Here is a 21,306-nt window from a genome sequence, read left to right as displayed (position 1 = left end):
ATTTATTTAACTGTTAGACAGCAATGGCAGTTTTTACTCGTCTACATAATATATCTTTGACAGATGGGTAAACTAACGTTCTTGACTGGGAAGAAAACGTTACACACACTCCTAGCTGGGCCCAAAGAGATCTGTCACTGAGCATGCGCAGGTGGAACCGCACACCAGCCCCCCCAACCAAAAACCAACCAGCCGCGCATGCTCCGTGGCCACGGACGAGGGCCGTCGCCGTGGCAGTGGGAAGAGGGAGCCGGGCGTGTGGTTGGGATGACGATGGAGGCCCTGGGGGAGGCCGGCCTACACTTCGACGAGCTCAACAAATTGAGGGTCCTGGACCCTGAGGTGGCTCAAAATACCACCGAACTGAAGGAGGAGTGCAAGGATTTTGTGGAAAGTAGGTACAAGGAGGCCACCGTATGGGAGTAAAGCGGGGGAGGGGGGAAAAAACTCGGATAAAAGAGGAGAAAACTGCATTTACTTAGCATCTTTCGCCACCTAAGGACGTCCCAAAATGTTCTGCGGCCCGTGATGAACTTTTTTGAAGTTTAGTCGCTGTGGGAGACGTGGCAAACGGTGTGTGCACAGCAAGATCCCATCACCTCTGTTGAGGGATTAATATTGGTAGGAATACTGGGAGATTTTCCCTAATATTTGGAATGTTACCATGAGATGTTTTATATCCAACCTTAACTGACAACTTCAGTTTAAAGTCTCAGATGGCACAGTGGTTAGTGTTACTGCCTTACAATGCCAGGGACCTGGGTTCAGTTCCTGGCTTGCCCTGCCATCTGTGTGGAGTTTGTACATTCTTTCCATTTGTGCGTGGGTTTCCTCTGGTACTCTGGTTTTCCCTCCACAATCCAAAAGATGTGCTGGTGAGGTGCATTGGCCCTGCTAAATTCTCCCTCTGTGTACTTTGATTTGATTTATTATTGTCATATGTATTAACATACAGTGAATGCTATGTTGTCAAAGCATACTGTTCATAGAGAAGGAAATGAGTGCAGAATAGTGTTACAGTCATAGCTAGGGTGTAGAGATAGATCAACTCAATGCAAGGTAAGTCCTTTCAAAAGTCTGACAGCAGCAAGGAAGAAGCCATTCTTGAGTCAAAGAACAACCCAGTACGGGAAACAGGCCCTTCGGCCCAACAAGCCCGCGCCGCCGCATCACCCTACACCTATTCTACCCTGCGTATCAACAAATAGAACCCCTGACTTAGCCAGTACGTGACCTCAAACTTTTATACCTTCTTCCTGAAGGAAGATTGTGGGAGAGAAAATTTCTGGGGTGCATGAGGTCCTTAATTATGCTGGCTGCTTTGCCGAGGCAGCGGGAAATGTAGACAGAGTCAATGGATGGGAGACTAGTTTGCATGATGAATTGGGCAGTTTTAATGTAAGTCTACTTGTGACACTAATAAATAAACTTAAGCTCATCCAAAAGATTACGTCAATGCTGGTGGCGCATTCCCTTCTGTACTGCACTGGAGTGTTGGCCTTGAGTATGTCCTCAAGTCTCTGGAGTGGCACTTAGATCATGACTTTCTGATTTGGAGATGTGTGCTGATCACAGAGCTGTATAAACTGCTCTGAGCATTAGTGGATAAGAGCGCAAAAGAAGTCAGCAGTTGAAACCTCATAGAGAAACTACAGAGCAGAAAGAAACTGTTGGGCCCATCGGGTCTACACCAACTCACCAAAAGTGCATTCCACCCAGGCTCTCCCTCCATCCTATCACTGTAACCCTGCACATCTACCATGGCTAATCCACCTAAGCTACAAACCTTTTGACAGTAAGGAGCAATTTAGTATGGCCAATCTGCTTAATCTGCACATCTTTGGATAGTGGGAGGAAACCGGAGCGTTCGTAGGCATAGAATGAGACCATTTAGTCCATCGGATTCATGCTGGACCTATGTAGAATTGAATTTTTTGAGCATGTATCCAAGTGTGCAGATGAGGGTAGTGCAATTGATGTAGTTTACATGGATATCAGCAAAGCCATTGACAAAGTCCCACAAGAGAGACTTATAAAGAAGGCAAATGCATTTGGGATACAGGGTGATCTGATAAGGTGGATTCATAATTGGCTTAGTGGTAGGAGACAGACAGTGATGACTGATGGCTGCTTTAGTGACTAGAGACTAGTGGCATACCACGGGGATCCCTATTGTTCGTCATTTGTATAAATGACATAGATGAGCGAGAAGACTGAGGGGTGACCTGATTGAGGTGTTCAAGATTATGAGGGGAACAGATAGGGAGCAGCTGTTCCTCTTAGTTGAAGGGTCAGTTATGAGGAGACACAAGTTAAAAGTTAGGGATGGGAGGTTTAGGGGGGATTTGAGGGAAAACTTATTTACCGAGAAGTTGGTGACGGTCTGGAATGCACTGCCTGGCGGGGGTGATGGAGGTGGGATACCTCGCATCCTTTAAAAAGTGTCTGGATGAGTACTTGGCATGCCGTAACATTCAAGGCTATGGGCTAAGTGCTGGCAAGTGGGATTAGGTGGGCAGGTCACAGCCTATCGTGCATTGATGCAGACTTGATAGGCTGAAGCGCCTCTTCTGAACTGTAGTATTTTGTTAATACATCCACACGGCCTGCATGGTTATTTCTTTCAAGTGTCGATTTAATTTCCTTTTGAAATCATTAAACATCCTAGCTTCCCCTGCCGTTGTTGGCAGAGGTTATTACCACTCCTTGCATTTTAAAAAATTGTCCCCTCATGCATCTCTTGCCCAAAACATTAAGTCAGTGGCCCATAATCCTTGTACCATCAGCTAATGAGAATAGCTTTTCTCCATCCATCTCATTGCACGGTGGCACAGTGGTTAGCACTGCTGTCGCCAGGGACTGGGTTCAATCCCAGGCTTGGGTGACTGTGTGGCATTTGCATGTTCTCCCCATGTCTATGTGAGTTTCCTCTGGTTTCCTCCCACTGTCTGAAAGATGTGCTGGATAGGTGAGTTGGCCATGCTAAATTCTCCTTCAGTGTACCGAAACAGGTGCTGGAGTGTGGCGACTCGGGGAATTTCACAGTAACTTCATTGCAGTGTTAATGTAAGCTTTACTTGTGCCTAATAAATAAACTTTTGACTTTTCTGAACCTGTCATAATCTTGTACATCAGTGTCAGATCTCCCTTCAACCTCCTTTACTCAAAAGAGAACAACCACAGGTTCTTCAGCTAAACATTGTAGTAAAATTCCCCCATCCCTGGAATCATTCTGGTAACTCCCCTCTGCACCTTCTCAAGGGTCTTCACACCCTTCCTAAAGTCTGTTGGCCAGATCTGGACATGATATCCCAATGGGGACCTGACCATAACTTTATAAATATTCAACATAATGTTCCTGTTTTGGTACCCAGTGGCACTATTTACAAAGCTCAACATATGCTTTGCTTACTATCCTTTCAATCTGTCCTCCCCCTTCAAAAGGTCAATTCTAATTACCCTCTTTCCAGCAACCACCAAGGTCTCTGTCCCTGCACACTTTAGCACCGTGCCATTGTCTTTCTCTATTCCTTTTACAAAAGATGTCACCTTACATTTCACGTGATTAAATTCCACCTGTCACTTGTCTATCCATTCTGCTATCAGTCTGTATTCTGTTGTAGTTGATTGGTATCATCTTCACTGCTTGTCATACCTCCCACGTTTGGTATCATTGACAAATTGTGAAAGTTTATTGAATATTTTGATATCTGAATCATTCATTATATTTTGTTTGTCCATGAGACAACTTTTACCAAAATTGAGACTGACCCTCCTATTTGCTGAACTTCAATTTTGTCAGCCAACCTTTTATGTGGTACGTAACAGATTTCTTAAAAGCCAAATAGACGGCATCCACTGCATTCCCTTCATCAACCTTGACTGTTTCTTCATCAAAGAATTCAATTAGATAAGTTAAACATGATCTATCTTTTACAAATCTATTCTAGCTCTCTCTAATTCGTGCAAACCTCCTAAGTGCCTGTAATTTTTAAAAAATCTAATTATTGTTTCTAAAACCTTACCCACCGATGTTAAATTGACCAGCCATGGTTATTAGGAATGTCCTTACACCCTTTCTTTAACAAGGCTATCATATATGCTCACAATTCGCTGGCACCTCCCCTGTATCCACAGAAGATTACGGCAATCCATTCTGCTATCTCCTCTACCACTTCCATCAGTAACCTGGGATGCAAGCCGTCTGGGCCAGGTGACTTATCCATTCCAAGTCTTTAGCGTACACCCTGCCCCTCTGTTTTCATCCCATCCATTACCTCTACTGTCTTTGCTTCAACTGATACTTTCTCAGCATCCTCTTCCTTAGTAAACACCGAAACAAAGTACACATTAAGTATTCTAGTCTTTCTTGTCCTGTGCCTTAAAGCATACATTGCCCTGCTACTATCTACATGCTGGTAGAAGATTTCTGAGTTCTTATTAATGTCCCCTTGGGGTCACACTCCATCCTGACTTGGAAATGTCAAACTCTCTTCCTAACAGCATTGTGGGTGTACTTGCACCACATGAACTGCAATGGTTCAAGAAGGTGGCTCACCACCATTTTCTTGATTGGGGATGGGCAATAAATGCTGGCCTTGTCAATGATGCCCACAGCTCATGAATTAACAAAATAAAACTGAACGAAAGGAAGATTTTAAGAGTTTGGTTAAAAGTTTGGTTGGCGGTATATTTTAAGAAGGAGTGTGAGAGAGCTGGAGAGGTTTAGGGAGGGAATTTCTGCGCTTAGTCGCCTAGGTTCAAAAAATGGTGGATGACGAGAGTGAAGTATGTGTAGGACGCTAATGTCAGAAGAATGCCGAATTCTTGGAGAGTCGTTAAAGTTTGGAAGAGAATTGTGGAGGGAAGGACAATGCAAAAGAGTCTGATTTGGTTGATGGAACATTGGAATGCTTGAGCTGGTAATTCTAGCTTGGGAAGGTCACAGCGAGAGTGAGACCATTGAGGCTTTCTTCACTGAAGTTGAAGATTTTGAATTCATTATGTTGAGAACCGCAAATTAGCGAGGTGATAGAAGAGCAGAAATTTGCATGTGAAAGCACACAAGTGGCAAAGTTTCAAAATAAATTCCCAGAAGAGAAAATGCTGGAAAATCTCAGCAAATCAGTCAGCATCTGTAAGGAGAGAAAAGGGCTTTGACAAAGGATCATCTGGATTCGAAACACCAACTCTTTTCTCTCTTTACAGATGCTGCCAGACCTGCTGAGATTTTCCAGCATTTTCTCTTTTGGTTTCAGATTCCAGCATCCGCAGTAATTTGCTGTTATTCAAAATAAGTTGGTGTCTATTAGGGTGCAGTTTGGGTGACTAACTAGGAGATTTTCCTTTGATTCCATCTCACCAAGGATATTGATCCAGTTACCTCCACATTTCCAGCAGTTCTCTCACCTTAAACCAAAAAGCAAACAACTGCTTTTGAAATTCTTGGTCCAAACTAGTGCTATTGGTGGAAAAGAAACAAAAGCAGTCGAAGATTTTAAATCTGACAGTTTTTTGCAGCATCTTAACTATTATCTTTCTTGAATGGTTTTAAAACAAAGAGATTCTGCATTAAAGATTGACCAGATACCAGACAATGCTAATATTCAGAGCTAACTATAAACCATAATTGCATTATCTGGGAAAATAGCCAATAATGGTGGGTAGTTTATCAATCTGCAACATGGTTTGTGATTTCTAATACAGTTGCAGAAAAGCTGACTAATAGTATATTTGAATGAATGATTAATAATACAGGGCACAGAAAGATTGCATGTAAAATAATAACTAGCAGACTTTCTAAAGAGTATTGAAAATAATGCTTTGTTCTTGCTTGCTATAATAGTACTAACTCCTCTGTCTCATCCATTCCCCACCTCCCAACATCTTCATTTTAGCTTCTCTGCCATTTGGCCATTCACACCCTTTATTCTCTCTGTGGACAGTTATTAGCTGGTTTCCCTGGTTTCTGTGGCTATGACTCATATTTCATTCCCTCTTCCTACAGTATAAATATCTCCCACTTTCTACGCCATTAGCTTTGACAAAGAGTTACCTGGGCTCGAAAGTCAGATCTTCTCTCTCCTTACAGATGCTGCCAGACCTGCTGAGATTTTCCAGTATTTTCTCTTTTGGTATCCTAAAAAGGTTATTTGCTTTAAACAGCATTCCTCTTGTGTTAGGTTATCTACACTGTTTAATATTAATGTTAAGATTGCTTGCAGATTGACAGTCAAGCCACATTCTCCCTGTGTTTTCCATCTGTGACGGGAGTGTTGTTCAGGAAGGATGTGGTTTGATTGTTTTGGCTGAATTTAAATATCGTCTAGACGGGTAAATATAAACCTCATCACGCATTAGTAGATTATACTCTTGGCTTAAGACAAGTATCTCTGAGAGTATCGCTTCATTTCCCAACAGTGTGTGAAATAAACACCTTTTGTAATCAGTTGAAATCAAACTGGGAGGAATGTCACCAAAACCTCCCCGAAACTGAATTCAAATATTTCAGGATGCCATATGGTTGACAAATAGTAATTTATTTCCTGCTATAACTCACCAGGAGTTCAAGGTATTAGTTATTAAAGAACATTTAACAATGCACCTTGATTAAAGTTGTGAAATCATTTTGGGTAGGAACCTGTATAAAAGCAAATTACTGCAGATGCTGGAATCTGAAACCAAAAGAGAAAATGCTGGAAAATCTCAGCAGGTCTGGCAGCATCTGTAAGGAGAGAGAAGAGCTAATACTAAGAGTCCAGATGACCCTTTGTAAAAGCTTTGCTTTTGCAAAGCTTTTGCTGCCAGACCTGCTGAGATTTTCCAGTGTTTTCTCTCTGAGTAGTAACATCTCATTTTAGAATTTGGCTGAAAAAAATGTGGCAAATTGAATACTTTTTTTTGCAAAAATATACTGAAAGCTCATTACAGACATTTCAAAATGGCCATTACAAATGATGCAATGGTATTTAAGTTAGCTACGTGGATGAAGTTGCACTGAGGTGCTTCCATACAATTGTGATACATATAATATTCACTTTGAATCACATAGCCCGAGGGGTTCTCTTCAAATCCTCTTTTCTCCCCTCCATTTCACAATGGCTGAAAGGTCTTAGACAGCAACCATTTCACGTTGTGATTGTGGCAGCTGCCCCGAGCTTTAGTGCATCCCCCTGCACATAGTCCTGGGCTTGGAATGTCTGTAACACTCCGTCAGAGATAATGTATAATGTTAGCAAGTGTGAGGTTATCCACTGGCAGAAATAATAGTAGGAGGGATTACTATTTAAAGGGCGAAAACCCGGTGCAGAGGGACCTGGGGGTCCTTGTGCATGAATCACAAAAACCCAGTCTGCAGGTGCAGCAGGTGATCAAGAAGGCGAATGGAATGCTCGCCTTTGTAGTGAGGGGGATAGAATATAAAAGCAGGGAGGTCTTGCTGCAACTGTACAGGGTACTGGTGAGGCTGTAGCTGGAGTACTGTGTGCAGTTTTGGTCGCCGCACTTGTGCAAGGATATTTTGGCCTTGGAGGGAGTGCAGAGGAGGTTCACTAGGCTGATACTGGAGATGAGGGGGTTGGACTATGAAGAGAGACTAAATAGACTGGGTCTGTACTTGTTGGAGTTCAGAAGGATTGGGGGGCATCTTATAGAGACTTACAAGATAATGAAAGGGATGGATAGGGTAGAGGTAGAGAGATTTTTCCCGCTTAGGAAGGATAGCAGGACTAGAGGGCACAGCCTCAAGATAAGGCGGGGGGGGTGCAGTTTAGATCGGAGTTGAGGAGGAACTTCTTCACTCAAAAGGTGGTGAATCTCTGGAATTCTCTGTCTGTTGAAGTGGTGGAGGCTACCTCGCTAAATATATTTAAGTCACGGGTAGATAGGTTTTTGACAGAGAAGGGAATTAAGGGTTATGGGGAGAAAACGGGAAAGTGCAACTGATCCACTTCAGATCAGCCGTGATCTTATTGAATGGCGGAGCAGGCTGGAAGGGCTAGATGGCCTACTCCTGCTCCTATTTCTTATGTTCTTATAACGCCTTTTAGTAAAAGACCAACAAGTTTCAGGCAAACCAAACAGCATTTTCACCGAGTTGATGATCCTCCAGCAGCTGATGTTTGTCTTGCTGAGCGTCCCTAGGAACAGCCAGTAGAGCACAAGAATCCTGCGTCACTCGACAAAAGTCACTTCATCTGTCTCCAGATCTGCTTTGCAAAGGCACATTCCACAAGGAGGTGGACAGTGATCTCTTCCCCACCCTCCAGGCCAGCATGCAAATGGATGAGACCTGGGTGTGTAGGAAGGATTTGATGGGAAAGGCCTTTCTTACCACTAGCCAAGTTAGGGCTTGGTTTTTGTTTGAAAGTTCTGGTGATGAGGCATTCTGCCAGATGACTTTCACAGTCTGCTCAGGGAACCGTCTGACAGATCCGCCATCTCCTTTTCACCCAGGGCGTCTAGTACATTATGTTTAGACCACTTCTGATGGACTTGGGGTCAAAGGTGTTTCTCTGTATAAACTTTCCCATGAGGGACAGATGGTATGGCACAGTTAACTTCTTGGAGCATTCTACAGCAGCATGGCCAGACCCATCCTTTGCAACACTGAGGACAGAACAAAGAACAACCCAGCACGGGAAACAGGCCCTTCGGCCCAATGAGCCCGCGCCGCCGCATCTTCCTACACCTACCCTGCCCTGTGTATGTGAATGGAACCCCTAATGTAGCCAGATTCAGGGGATAATAGTGTCAATTTGGTATACCAATCAGTCTAAGAGCACATCTTTGGGGTGTGGGAGGAAACTGGAGTGCCCGGAGGAAACCCACGCAACCACAGGGAGAATGCGCAAACTCCCACAGACACAGGCCCAAATCCATGTATCTGCACAGCTAGCAGTGATAGTCACTGAGCTGTTGCGTTGCCCGTCTGCTGGTCCAGGATTAAGCATACACAACGACACGAAGTACTAGGCCACTCCCGGAACCTCCAAGAGCAGCCCACGCACAACCCACTGTGTGCATGCCCCTCGTTTGACAGCAAGGTGGGCCGACACCTGTGGAATAAAAAGACAAAACATTAACATGTAATACTACATTTCCGGTGTCGTCCTGAGGCTCTGACCCTATTTAATACCCTCTACTATAACCCTCCATCCCTGTTTCGCTCATGTGTCTATCTAAGTAAACCTTGAACAAGTCCAACTTGCCTGCCTCCACCACCCTACTTGGTAGCGCGTTCCATACCCCCACGACCCTCTGCGTGAAAAACCTTCCTCTCGTATCCAAATTATACTTCTCCCCCCTTACGAGAGGTCACGGTCTAAGGGTAATTGTCCCCAATCTAGGGAAAAGCCTACCACTGTTGACTCTATCTATTCCCTTCATTATTTTATACACCTCTATCAGATCCCCCCCTTAGTCTCCGTCTTTCTAAGGAGAAGAGCCCCAGTTTCTTCAACTTTTCCTCGTAACTCAGTCCTTCCATGCCAGGCAACATCCTGGTAAACCTCCTCTGCACTCTCTCCAGGGTCTCCACGTCCTTCCGCTAGTAAGGTGACCAGAACTGGACGCAGTACTCCAAATGCGGTCTAACCAACGTTCTGTACAACTGAAGCATTAGACGGCAGCTCTTATACTCTATACCCCTTCCTATAAAGGCTAGCATTCCATAAGCTTTCTTCACAACCTTCTCTACCTGTGTTGACACCTTCAGAGACTTGTGCACCTGCACTCTCAGGTCCCTCTGTACTTCTGTACTCTTAATTGGTCTACCTTTTATCACGTAACTCCTCCCTGCATTATTCCTTCCAAAATGCATCACCTCACATTTGTCAGGATTAAATTCCATCTGCCATTTATCTGCCCAGTATACCAACCTATCTATATCCTGCTGTGTCACATGACAGTCCTCCTCAGTATCTGCCAATCCTGCCATCTTGGTGTCATCCGCAAACTTGCTGATCACATCATGTGCGCCCTCTTCCAAGTCGTTTATATATACTACAAAGAGGAGAGGTCCCAGTACTGAGCCCTGCGGCACACCACTGGTGACTGACCTCCATCCAGAAAAGGCCCCTTCCACTACTACTCTCTGCCTCCTATTGCCCAGCCAGTTTTCGATCCACCTAGCTACCTGTCCTTGTATCCCATAGAGAGGGCGGGAAAGTGGAACTGAGCAGCGACAGATCAGCCATGATCTTATTGAATGGCGGGGCAGGCTCGAAGGGCTAGATGGCCTACTCCTGCTCCTATTTCTTATGTTCTTAACCTTTTCTACCAGCCTACCGTGAGGGACTTTGTCAAACGCCTTACTGAAATCCATATAGATGACATCAACGGCTCGCCCATCGTCAACCATTTTTGTCACCTCCTCAAAGAATTCTACCAGATTCGTAAGGCAAGACCTCCCCCGAACAAAGCCATGTTGCATATCCCTAATCAGATTGCAACGCTCCAAATGCTCTTACATCCTATCCCTAAGAATTTTTTCCAATAATTTTCCTACCACCGAGGTCAAACTCACTGGTCTATAATTACCAGGGTTATCCCTACTACCCTTTTTCAACAGCGGTACCACATTAGCTACCCTCCAGTCCTCTGGGACCTCACCTGTGTCCAAGGAAGAGACAAAGATTTGCATCAGAGTCCCAGCAATTTCATCTTTCACCTCCCTAAGCAGCCTGGGATAAATACCATCAGGCCCCGGAGCTTTATCCGTTTTTATGCTACCTAAAAACCTTAGCACTTCCTCCCTCGTAATGGATATTTCCTTCCACTGATCTACAGCTCCCTCCAAGACATTACACGACATCAAACCCCTCTCCTTCGTGAATACTGACGCAAAGTATTCATTCAGGATCTCCCCCATTACCTCAGACTTGATACTTAGCTCCTCTAACCACTCTCTTGCTCCTAATATAAGAGTAAAATGCTTTTGGATTTTCCTTAATTCTATCAACCAAAGCCATTTCATGCCCTCTTTTCGCCCTTCTGACTCCCCTTTTTAGCTCCCTCCTACTCTCTCTATATTCCTCCAGCGCACTCTCCGTTCCCAGTTGTTTCGACCTAACATACGCCTCCCTCTTCTTCCTAACCAAGTCTTAAGTCTTCCTAATCCTGCCTTTCCCATCCTTCCTCTTTGCCGGCACATGCCTTTCCTGCATAATTATCAGTTTGCCTTTGAAAGCCTCCCACTTACCAACCGTGGACTTGCCAGCTAACAACCCCTCCCAATCAGTGTCCTTCAGCTCCCTCCTAATCCGGCTATAACTTGCCTTCCCCCAGAACCTCAGCTCATTGTGACACTTCGTATTTGTGTACTCAGGATTTATGCACAGCATGATTCAGCAGCACACAAAAGTGACCATTAGGATTAGAATGGCGTTGTTTACCTCTTTGTCTAGAGGTTTATACATCGCACCCCTGAGAACCTAGTCCATTTTCAACCTCCAGGTGAAGTGGAAAATGGCTTGAGTGATAGCCACAGTGTAGGAGTGAGGAATGGGCAGACCTGTGCCACATACAGTAACACTGAGAGTGCCTCACACCTGATCAGATTCTTGCCAGCAGTGGAGAGGATGCATTGCTCCCACATACCCAGTTTTTGTTTCATAATACCTACTCAATCCTTCCCGTGTCTTGGAGAAGATGATGGCCTTGTGGTATAATCACTAGACTATGAATCCAGAAACTTAGCTAATGTTCTGGGGACTTGGGTTTGAATCTCACCATGGCAGATGATGTATTTGAAATCAATAAAGAAAAATATCTGGAATTAAGAATCTATTGATGACCATGAAACCATTATCGATTGTCAGAAAAACCCATTTAGTTCATTAATGTCCTTTAGGAAAGGTAATCTGCCACCCTTACCTGGTCTGGCTTAGGTGTGATTCTAGAGCCACAGCAATGTTCTTGACTCTTGACTCTCGACTACCCTCGGGCAACTAGGGATGGGCAATAAATCTAGGCAGCCAGCAATGCCCATGTTCTACGAGTGAACAAAAAAACGCATGCCCTGGTCCTTCCAAACCATGATCCCAGCACCTTCTGATCTGACAATGAAAGGAACAAGGGATCGGTCAGTCCTATTTCCAAAGAACATGGCTTTGCTGAGATTTAGCGCTAGGTTCATATTGCTGGGTTAGGAAATTTGACACACAATATAGATTATGGAGTGGCAGTGTTTCCATTTCATTGAGTGCAACTGATGGCTGTTTTACATGGGATAATGGATTTTTATTATCCTTGATTCCAGAGTGGTATGGTGGCACAGTGATTTGCACTGCTGTGTCTCAGCGCCAGGGACCTGGGTTCAATTCCCAGCTCAGGTCATAAACAGTTTGCACGTTCTCCCAGTGTCTGCTTGGGTTTCTTCCGGATGCTCTGGTTTCCTCCCACAGTCCAAAGATGTATAGGTTAGTTGGATTAACCATGGGAAATGTGTGGGGTTATGAGGATAGGACGAGACAGGCCTAGGTAAGATACTCTGTCAGAGACTAGATGGGCCGAATGGCATCCTCTGTACTCTTAGGATTGTATGATTAACAAGAATTGATGAAACCACTTGTGTGTAATACCAAATCATCATGTATTGCAGCTGCAGTACAATTTGGGCACAGCACAGCATAGCATCCAGAGATTTGGATAGTAGGTGGGGCCAGAACAATGTAAAGGAATGTGCTAGGATTGGGACTCTAGGGCAGCAGTGTTATTCTTTGTCACTGCAGGTGTCATGGAGGAAGGGGACGTTGGATGCACCTTTGGACAGTAATGAGAGAGGTTTATCTTGTAGAAGCAAAAGTTGAATTCTCGCTCTTTAAGATCTTATCAGTTCCAACAAGATATACTGAGCTCTGAAACTTAACACCTACTAGAACAATTTGTATGTGGCGTATTGTAGCTAATTATGTTATGGTATGGTTATAATCTGCAATTTTTCAACAATTTTTAACCTTTTTTTTCAGAAATAGGCCAGTTCCAGAAAATTGTTGGTGGTTTAATTGAAATAGTCGATCAGCTTGCCAAAGAAGCCGAGAATGAAAAGATGAAGGTAATATTCCTTTGGATATAATACTGAATGTTTTTTATGAGGTTACAGCAAAGAATTGGCAGTACTATCAGCTTTTCACTTGACTCAAGCTGTCAGTATGAAGCTTTGTATAGTTGGCATTTGGTAAATGTATCCCTTCCAGGAATGTGCAAGCCTAAGTAGTTTGCAAACCCTAAACTAAACATGATGGTACTGGGACTGTGTGGTGCATTTGAGATAACATTAATTGCTGTGATTACCAATGAAGACTGATAACTTGTTTCGTTGTGACACATTGGTCATTCGGCACTGCCGCCTCACAGTGCCAGGGACCTGGTTTGATTTCAGTGTTGGGTAACTGTGTATGTGGAGTTTGCTGCGGTTTACTCTCGTAGTCTAAAGATGTGTAGGTTAGGTGGATTGGCCACGTTAAATTGCCCCTTAGTGTCTCTGAGATGCGTAGATTAGAATAATTAGCTGTGGTAAATTATGGTGTTACAGGGATAGAGCCAGGAGAGAGAGGGCCTTGGTGAACTACCATGTCATAGAGCTGGGACAGATTTGATAGGCCGAATGGCCTCCTCCTGCACTGTAGGGATTCTAATGTCCACTTGTTGACTGAAGATATAAAGTTTTTCTAAATGTAATGGAATTGAGCACAAATTAAAGAACCTTGTGTAGTGGCGAATAAAAATGCTCCCCATCATGGAGGAATCTAATGGATAAGAAAATAACTGGCTTGATGGATTGCTAAACGTCTCGTGGAGTCATTAATTCTGTTGCCATCTACAGGCCATAGGTGCTCGAAATCTTCTGAAATCTGTTGCCAAGCAAAGAGAAGCCCAACAACAGCAGCTCCAAGCTTTAATAGCTGAAAAGAAAATGCAGCTTGAAAGGTTTGTCAGATTCTTGTATTTTCTACTGATACTAAAGGAGAATTGAGCTAGTGCCTTGATTAGTCCATTGTAATGGTACTGTTAAATGCAATTTTTTTGCTATTAATGATCATTAATTCTTATTAATTTATACTCACTAATACTATTTTTCAACTAAGGAGATAAATAAGGCTAAACATGCTTTACATTCATGGGTGGCACGGTGGCACAATGGTTAGCACTGCTGCCTCAGTGCTAGGGCCCTGGGTTCAATTCCTGACTTAGGTCGCTGTCTGTGGGGAGTTTGTACATTCTCCCTGTGTCTGCATGGGTTTACTCCGGGTGCTCGGGTTTCCTCCCACAGTCCAAAGATGTGTGGGTTAGGTTGATTGACCATGTTAAATTGTTTCTATTTCCGGGGGAGAATAGCAGGGTAAATATGTGGGGTTACAGGGATAGGGCGGGATTGTTGTTGGTGCAGCTCAATGGGCCAAATGGCCTCTTTCTGTACTGTAGGGATTCTACGAAGTTACCTGCAAACAATATGGAACTTGGCCAAAAAGTTGCATCTGCCTCAGGTACTCTTGTACTCCCTGAACGACCAAAGATAGTGAAAGATGTGTGACTAGCCACAGTATTTTTTCTTAATTAAAATCGCCTTCATTTTAGAATTCTGGGGCCAAAGGGGTGGCCTTTCCTCCATTTCTGGCCAATTCTCAAACAGATTGCCCTGAGATGCCAACAGAACGTGGGATGTGACTTCACCAATCTAATTTTCTTTAGCTGCTTACAGTCTGAATGGCAATGAGGGGACAGCAAGCTGGGTTGCTTTTCTCTAACTTAGGACTAAATGTGACATTTTAGATTAAAATTCTAATTTTTGCAGCTATTGACAGAGGTGATAATAAATAGATCCCCAACTTGCATATTATATAGTGCCAGAAACAAAGCAGACCATTATAAGGTGCTTCACAGGAGAGTAAAATAAACCAAGAATTGTCACAGAGCTAAAGGAAACACTAGTAGGCTATTCAGCCCTTCGAGTCTGCTATGCTATTCAGTATAATCATGGCTGATATCCAATGTCATATTCCCGCTTTCTCACCATTTCTCTTGATGGCATTAAAATCTTGATCTCTTTCTTGAACACATTGTGACTTGGCCTGCACAGCCTCCTGTATGGGAGAGCATTCTAAGCGTTCATTACCCTTTGAGTGAAGGTGTTTTTCCTATCTCAATTCTAAATGGTCTACCGTCTCCCATGGTTCTCTACATCTAGTTTGTCCAGCCCTGTTAGAATTTTGTACACTTTCATTCAGATCTCCTCTCATCCTTGTAAACTCTAGTGAATACAGATCCAGTCGAACCAATCTCTCCACAGGACCAACCCTAGCAAACCTTTGCTGCACTCCCTCTATGGCAAGTATATCCATTCTTAGGGAGACCAAAACTACACGCAGTACTCCAGGTGTGGTCTCACCAAGGCCCTGTATAACTTCAGTAAGACGTCCCTGCTTCTGAACTCAAATCCATCTGCTACGAAGACCAACATACCATTTGTCTTCCTAATTGCATGCTGCACCTGCCCTATCTTCTTTGACTGGTGTACAAGGACATACAGATCCCTTTATACATCCACAATTCCCAAAGGTATCGCCTTTAAATAATATTCTTCCTTTTTGTTTTTCACACTGAATCGTATAACTTCACATTTAGCCAGTTTGTACTGCATCTGCAATGTGTTTGCCCACTCACGCAACTTGTCTAAATCACCTTGAAGGCTCTTTGCATCCTCCTCACAACTCTCAATTTCACCTAATTTTGTGTCATCAAATTTGGAGATGTTATATTTGGTTCCTTCATCCGGTCATTTTATTTATAATATATATAACACAGCTGGGGTCCAAGATCCCTGTGGTACCCCACTAGTCACAACCTGCACTCAGATAAAAGAGCCATTTATTTTCATTTTTTGTTTCTCGTCTGTCAACCAATTCTCGATCCATACCAGTACATTACCTTATCTCCTGTGCTTTAATTTTGCCCACTAACCTCTTAGTGGGCAAAATTAAGCCTTCTGAGAGCCCAAGTCAACTGGTTCTCCCTTATTTATTCTACTCATTACATCCTCAAAAAAACTCAGTAGATTTGTTGAGCATGATTTGCCTTGCATAAATCCATGCTGGCTTTGCTCAATCTCATTAATAATTTTCAAGTGTTCCGTTATCATGTTTTTTTATAATGGACTCTAGCATTTCCCCCACTGCTGATGTCAGGGCGGGTGATCAAATCCTTGGTCACAGAGGTCAATTTGAAGAAGGTGGCGATGTAAGGAGATTTAGGATGGGAATTCCAGCATTTAGGAATGAGAGCAGAAGGCAAGGCTAGCAGTGGTAGGTGAATTAAGTGGAGGTGCACTACATGCCAGAGTTGTAGGCACTTGAAGTTCTTGGAGGTTTTCGGGGTGAAGTCATTTAGAGAAAGTGAGGGATGAGGTTGGAGAAGTTTGAACCTGGAGATAAAAATTAATTGTGGAGAAATAGGTGAAAATGTACAAAGGGCGTCTGTAATATGAAGTTTAGTTGATCGGACTGAACTGTTTTAAAGCCAAGGAGAAACTAATTGAAAATGCAGACAAATTCACTGCATCGTTAGACTTTGAGACTGTGGTTCTGAGCTTTAAGAATGAAACTGTTGTTTTTTTGTGTGACTTAATGAACCCACCGCAGTGTGTGTGCACTTTTCACCACCACCACCTCGAGGGCAGTGATGGATGTGCGCTAAATGTTGACCTTGCCAACAAACCTCTCATGAATAAGTGAAAAAACAAGTTGGCCATTTTGCAAGGTAATTCTCGAACAAAGAAAAATGCAACAGAGGAACAGGCCTTTTGGCCCTTCAAGCCTGTACCGATCATGATGCCCTAATTAAACCATTACAAAAAAAACCTTCTGCCCTTACTCAGACTGTATCCCTCTATTCCCTCCCTATTCATGTACTCATCCAGATGCCTCTTAAATGTTGCTAATATGCCTGTTTCCATCACCACCTCTGGCAGCACATTTCAGGCACCCACCACTCTCGCTTTGTGAAAGGCAAATCATGCTTAACAAATCTACTGAGTTTTTTGAGGATGTGGAAAAACTTCCCCCGCACATCTCTGGTAATCTTGCTCCCTTTCACCTTGAACCTGTGCCCCCTGGAAGTGTTTGTGTTTAACAACAAAATGGAGGTGTCAGTGCTACGCAATAAACGAGCGGTGGAGAGGTCATCAGCCCGGGAATAGTCTTTAAAAAGAACCTGAGTAATAAGAATACCCCAAATAATTGCTAAACTGGAGAAGATTCAGACACAGTAACTACCCTGCACTTTCTATTCTAAATGACCACACTGGGAAAGTCTCAGGCCACTTTATTTACAAATAGCTCCGCACGCTGTTTGATATTTTCTCAGTCAAATTTTCTCCGTGCTTCTTGTTCAACAGAAATAAACTCAGATTTTTGTTTTTGAAAACACATTTGTGAATTGAGTTTCAGTTATACTTTTTATCTCAATTGCCTAGTTATCACGAGCATTGATGTGTGCAGTCTTTCATAGCAATGATCAACTTACAGAAATAGGGTCATAGAGATTTACAACATGGAAGCAGGCCATTCGGTCCAACTTGTCCGTGCTTCCCCTTTTTTAACCACTAAGCTAGTCCCAGTTGCCCGCATTTGGCCCATATCCCTCTATACCCACCTTTCCTTGTAACTGTCTAAATGGTTTTTAAAAGACAAAATTGTACTTGCCTCTACTACTATCTTTGGCAGTTTGTTCCAGACACTCACCGCCCTCTGTGTGAAAAAATTGCTGCTCTGGACACTTTTGTATTTCTCCCCTCTCACTTTAAACCCTCTAGTTTTAGACTCCCCTGCCTTTGGGAAAAGAGATTGATATATCTAGAAATGCTTAAAGGTGCAGCTTATTTTTCCAGAATAGACTAGTAACAAGTGTGGAATCATTTGGACAATGCTACATTGGGTGCAGTGTGTAATGCGATCATTCTCTCTGCAGGTACCGGATAGAGTATGACGCACTGTCAAAAGTAGAAGCTGAACAAAATGAATTCATTGATCAGTTCATTCTTCAGAAATGAAATGGGAAGAAGAGACACTAATCAAAACACTGCGGCTATCCTGATGCAGTGAAATTTGCAGTGATTATTCTATTGTGACACATTCCATCAAAACAGTGGTTTCACATGAGGTGTGATTATTTAATTAATATTTATGGATCGGTTATTTCTATAATGCAGGTTTGTACGTGATTTCTTTGAACTACATAAGCAATTTTCACTGCACAAATTTAATACTGACTTTTTTAGAATAACATTTCCGCAAGCATCAGAACACGATCATTTCACGTGTAAATATTTTGTTAACTCAAATTATTCTATATTTTATTGTTTATAAATAATTTGTTCAACTTGTGAGATCGTATCTACACAATTTTCACTGAGTGTCCTTTTGTCAGCATTAATAAAATTGATGTTTGGAGCTGTGCCTTATCCATCACAGCTGTTTCTGTTGTCACTGTGCACTATTGATTGCCTGTGATAGAAGGAATGCTGTGGAAAGCAAACTAGCCAGAATTGTGGCTCGTTCTGCTACCCCAAACAGGAAATACAAACAGTTTTTTGGCATTGGGCTGTGAATTAGTTGACCTCTCGGTGTCTAATTAAATGGGTAATGTGAGTTCGATATTGCTCGCTTACTTTCACTATTGCTACCCTCTCCCTCCCCATCGCTCAGCACTGCAGAAGTTTTGAGACTACATTTAGTGTCACAGTGGTTAGCACTGCTGCCTCACAGCACCAGGGACCCCAAGTTCAATTCCGGCTCCGGGTGACTGTGGAGTTTGCACGTTCTCCCCGTGTCTCTGTGGGGCTGCTTTGGTATCTTGCAACAATCTGGTTTCCTCCCCCAGTCCAAAGATTTTGGGTTATGTTGATTGGCCATGCAAAATTGCCCCTCTGTGTCAGTGAGGCCTACAGGATAAATACATGGGGTTACAGGGATAGGATCTGGCTGGGATTGTTGTTCGTACAGGCTTGATGGGCCAAATGTGGCTTCCTGCACTGTAGGAATTCTGTGATGCATCCACCAAGTGGGAAAGTGATCTTCTGATAACTGCACGTATGTTCTGCCCATTGTTAGTGAATCCTGTCTGTATAGAGGGAGCAGCTTTGGTACTGTGAAAACCAGCACTGCACAGACATCCCTTTATTACTGAACCACTTCCACTCAAAGTAGTTCACTCCAACTACTTGATCTGCCACGGTGTGGTAAATTCTTGCAACATCCCACTTAGAACTTGGGTAAACCTGATCAATTCCTCACCCAATTAGTATAAACATAATGTCTGAAAGAAAATTCAGTCTCTTTTGTTGTGGTAAGTTATTAGCATAACTCTTTCATGGCTATCTCGAAGTTCACTATTTATTACCCAGTACATGACTGCCTATTTAATACATGATAAAGCTGCTTTGCCTAAAAGGAATAGATTTATTCACACTTAATCCAGTGGAAACACACGGTCCAAGTGACTTTCAATTGATTTGTATCAATCAATAATAAGGTATACTACGGTCTTCTAAACTAAACACCATCCTCTTCTAAGGACCAACATATTTGAACAGAATCTCATTTATCTGTGATTATAACCTACGATAGTATTTGAGATTAATATGAGTGCCAAAATTTATATTTTTCAGTATTTCTCCAATTGTATGACACACTACAGCTTAACTTGTGGCAGAACAGCTTGCAGCCAATTGAAATATCTCTTCCTAATTTTTTGCTAACCATATTCACATTTTTAAAAGTTAAATAAAGAATTGTTGAGTATAATATGAAAGAACATTCTACCAATCTGGTTTCATCCTTTTTACAGATCTGTATTCTAGGACTCAATCAAATGTGTAATTCTTTGACCCAATCTGAGCTCTCTGCTCAGATCTGGGAATTGGGAATGCTTCAACAAAGTCAGTGTTTATTGCAGTCTGTCTCATGACACTGACTGTAACATCAGGATGAGTAACATGGTAACACTGTCACTTGCAAGTTCCCCTCTGAGACCACACTATGGGCATGTACCATTGCTCTATCATTTTTGCTGGGTCAAAATTATAAAAGGCCCAACTGAACAAATGCCAAGAGGATTGCAGTATTTTAATAATATTGTCCACCATTTTAGGACAATTAGTTACAGACAGGGGGTGGAATTTTACCATTTTTTATCGTACAATCCCGTTCTCAGCCTCACCTGGAATTGGGGCGGGCATGTCGGTAAAATTCTGGTCAATGAATCCCGCAATGGGACAGCACAGTGGTTAGCACTACTGCCTCACAGCGCCAGGACTCAGGTTCAATTCCTGGCTTAGGTCACTGCCCCGTGTTGAGTTTGTACATTCTCCCCGTGTCTGCATGGACAGTCAGAAAGACGTGCTAAATTCTTCCTTGGTGTACCCGAACAGGTGCCGGAGTGTGGTGACAAGGGGATTTTCACAATAACTTTATTGCAATATTAATGTAAGCCTACTTGTGACACTAATAAAATAAACCTTTAAACTTTTTAAACTCATCGTGTCTGTTACATAACAGACACAGGAGCACAATGGTGCTTACTTGGGACAACAATAAATAACCTTCCCACATACTAGAAACAATTTTTAAAACTTATTCTCTTGTTAACTTTGTACAAACCTATCCTTTGCTGCATCCTCATTATTTTAACTTGAATCATATCAATTTTGAAACATTTTTGTTGCCAGGCAAAAGGCGGGGAATTACAGGCCGGTTAGTTTAACGTCTGTGGTAGGTAAAATGTTAGAATCCGTCATTAAGGAGGAAATTGCGAGGCATCTTGAAGGGAATTGCTTGATAGGGCAGACGCAACACGGTTTCATTAAAGGGAAGTCGTGTCTGACAAATTTACTGGAGTTCTATGAGGATGTGTCTAGGGTGGTGGATAGAGGAGAGCCGGTGGATGTGGTCTTTCTGGATTTTCAGAAGGCGTTTGATAAGGTACCTCACAAGAGGTTACTGCAGAAGGTCAGAGGACATGGAGTTGGGGGTAGGGTGTTAGCGTGGATAGAGGATTGGTTGTCAAATAGGAGGCAGAGAGTGGGGGTCAATGGGTGCTATTCGGATTGGCGGTTGGTGACTAGTGGGGTGCCCCAGGGGTCGGTGCTGGGGCCTCAGCTATTTACCATTTATATAGATGATCTGGAGGAGGGAACCGAGTGTAGGGTGTCGAAATTTGCTGATGACACCAAGATTGGGGGAAAGGCAAATTGTGCGGAGGGTGTGGAGAGTCTGCAGAAGGATCTAGATAGGCTGGGCGAATGGGCCAGGA

The 21,306-nt window shown here is 43.0% G+C and overlaps 1 protein-coding gene across 1 annotated transcript; it reads left to right on the top strand.

Annotated features, from left to right (window-relative positions):
* The first annotated feature begins 202 nt into the window (after positions 1–202).
* Positions 203–19,814, top strand: ift20 (intraflagellar transport 20 homolog (Chlamydomonas)). Its single transcript, XM_080210773.1, has 4 exons — positions 203–394; positions 12,969–13,054; positions 13,826–13,929; positions 17,965–19,814. Exons 1-4 carry the CDS (start codon positions 268–270, stop codon positions 18,044–18,046), a joined length of 399 nt encoding a protein of 132 aa, XP_080066899.1. The 5' UTR covers positions 203–267; the 3' UTR covers positions 18,047–19,814.
* Positions 19,815–21,306: the final 1,492 nt, after the last annotated feature.

The sequence above is a fragment of the Carcharhinus amblyrhynchos genome, chromosome 23 (assembly GCF_965287045.1).
Source record: "Carcharhinus amblyrhynchos chromosome 23, sCarAmb.v2.hapA, whole genome shotgun sequence".
NCBI classification, from domain to species: Eukaryota; Metazoa; Chordata; class Chondrichthyes; order Carcharhiniformes; family Carcharhinidae; genus Carcharhinus; species Carcharhinus amblyrhynchos.
Note: the sequence above shows the minus strand (reverse complement) of the source record. Positions and strands in the feature narration are given on the sequence as shown.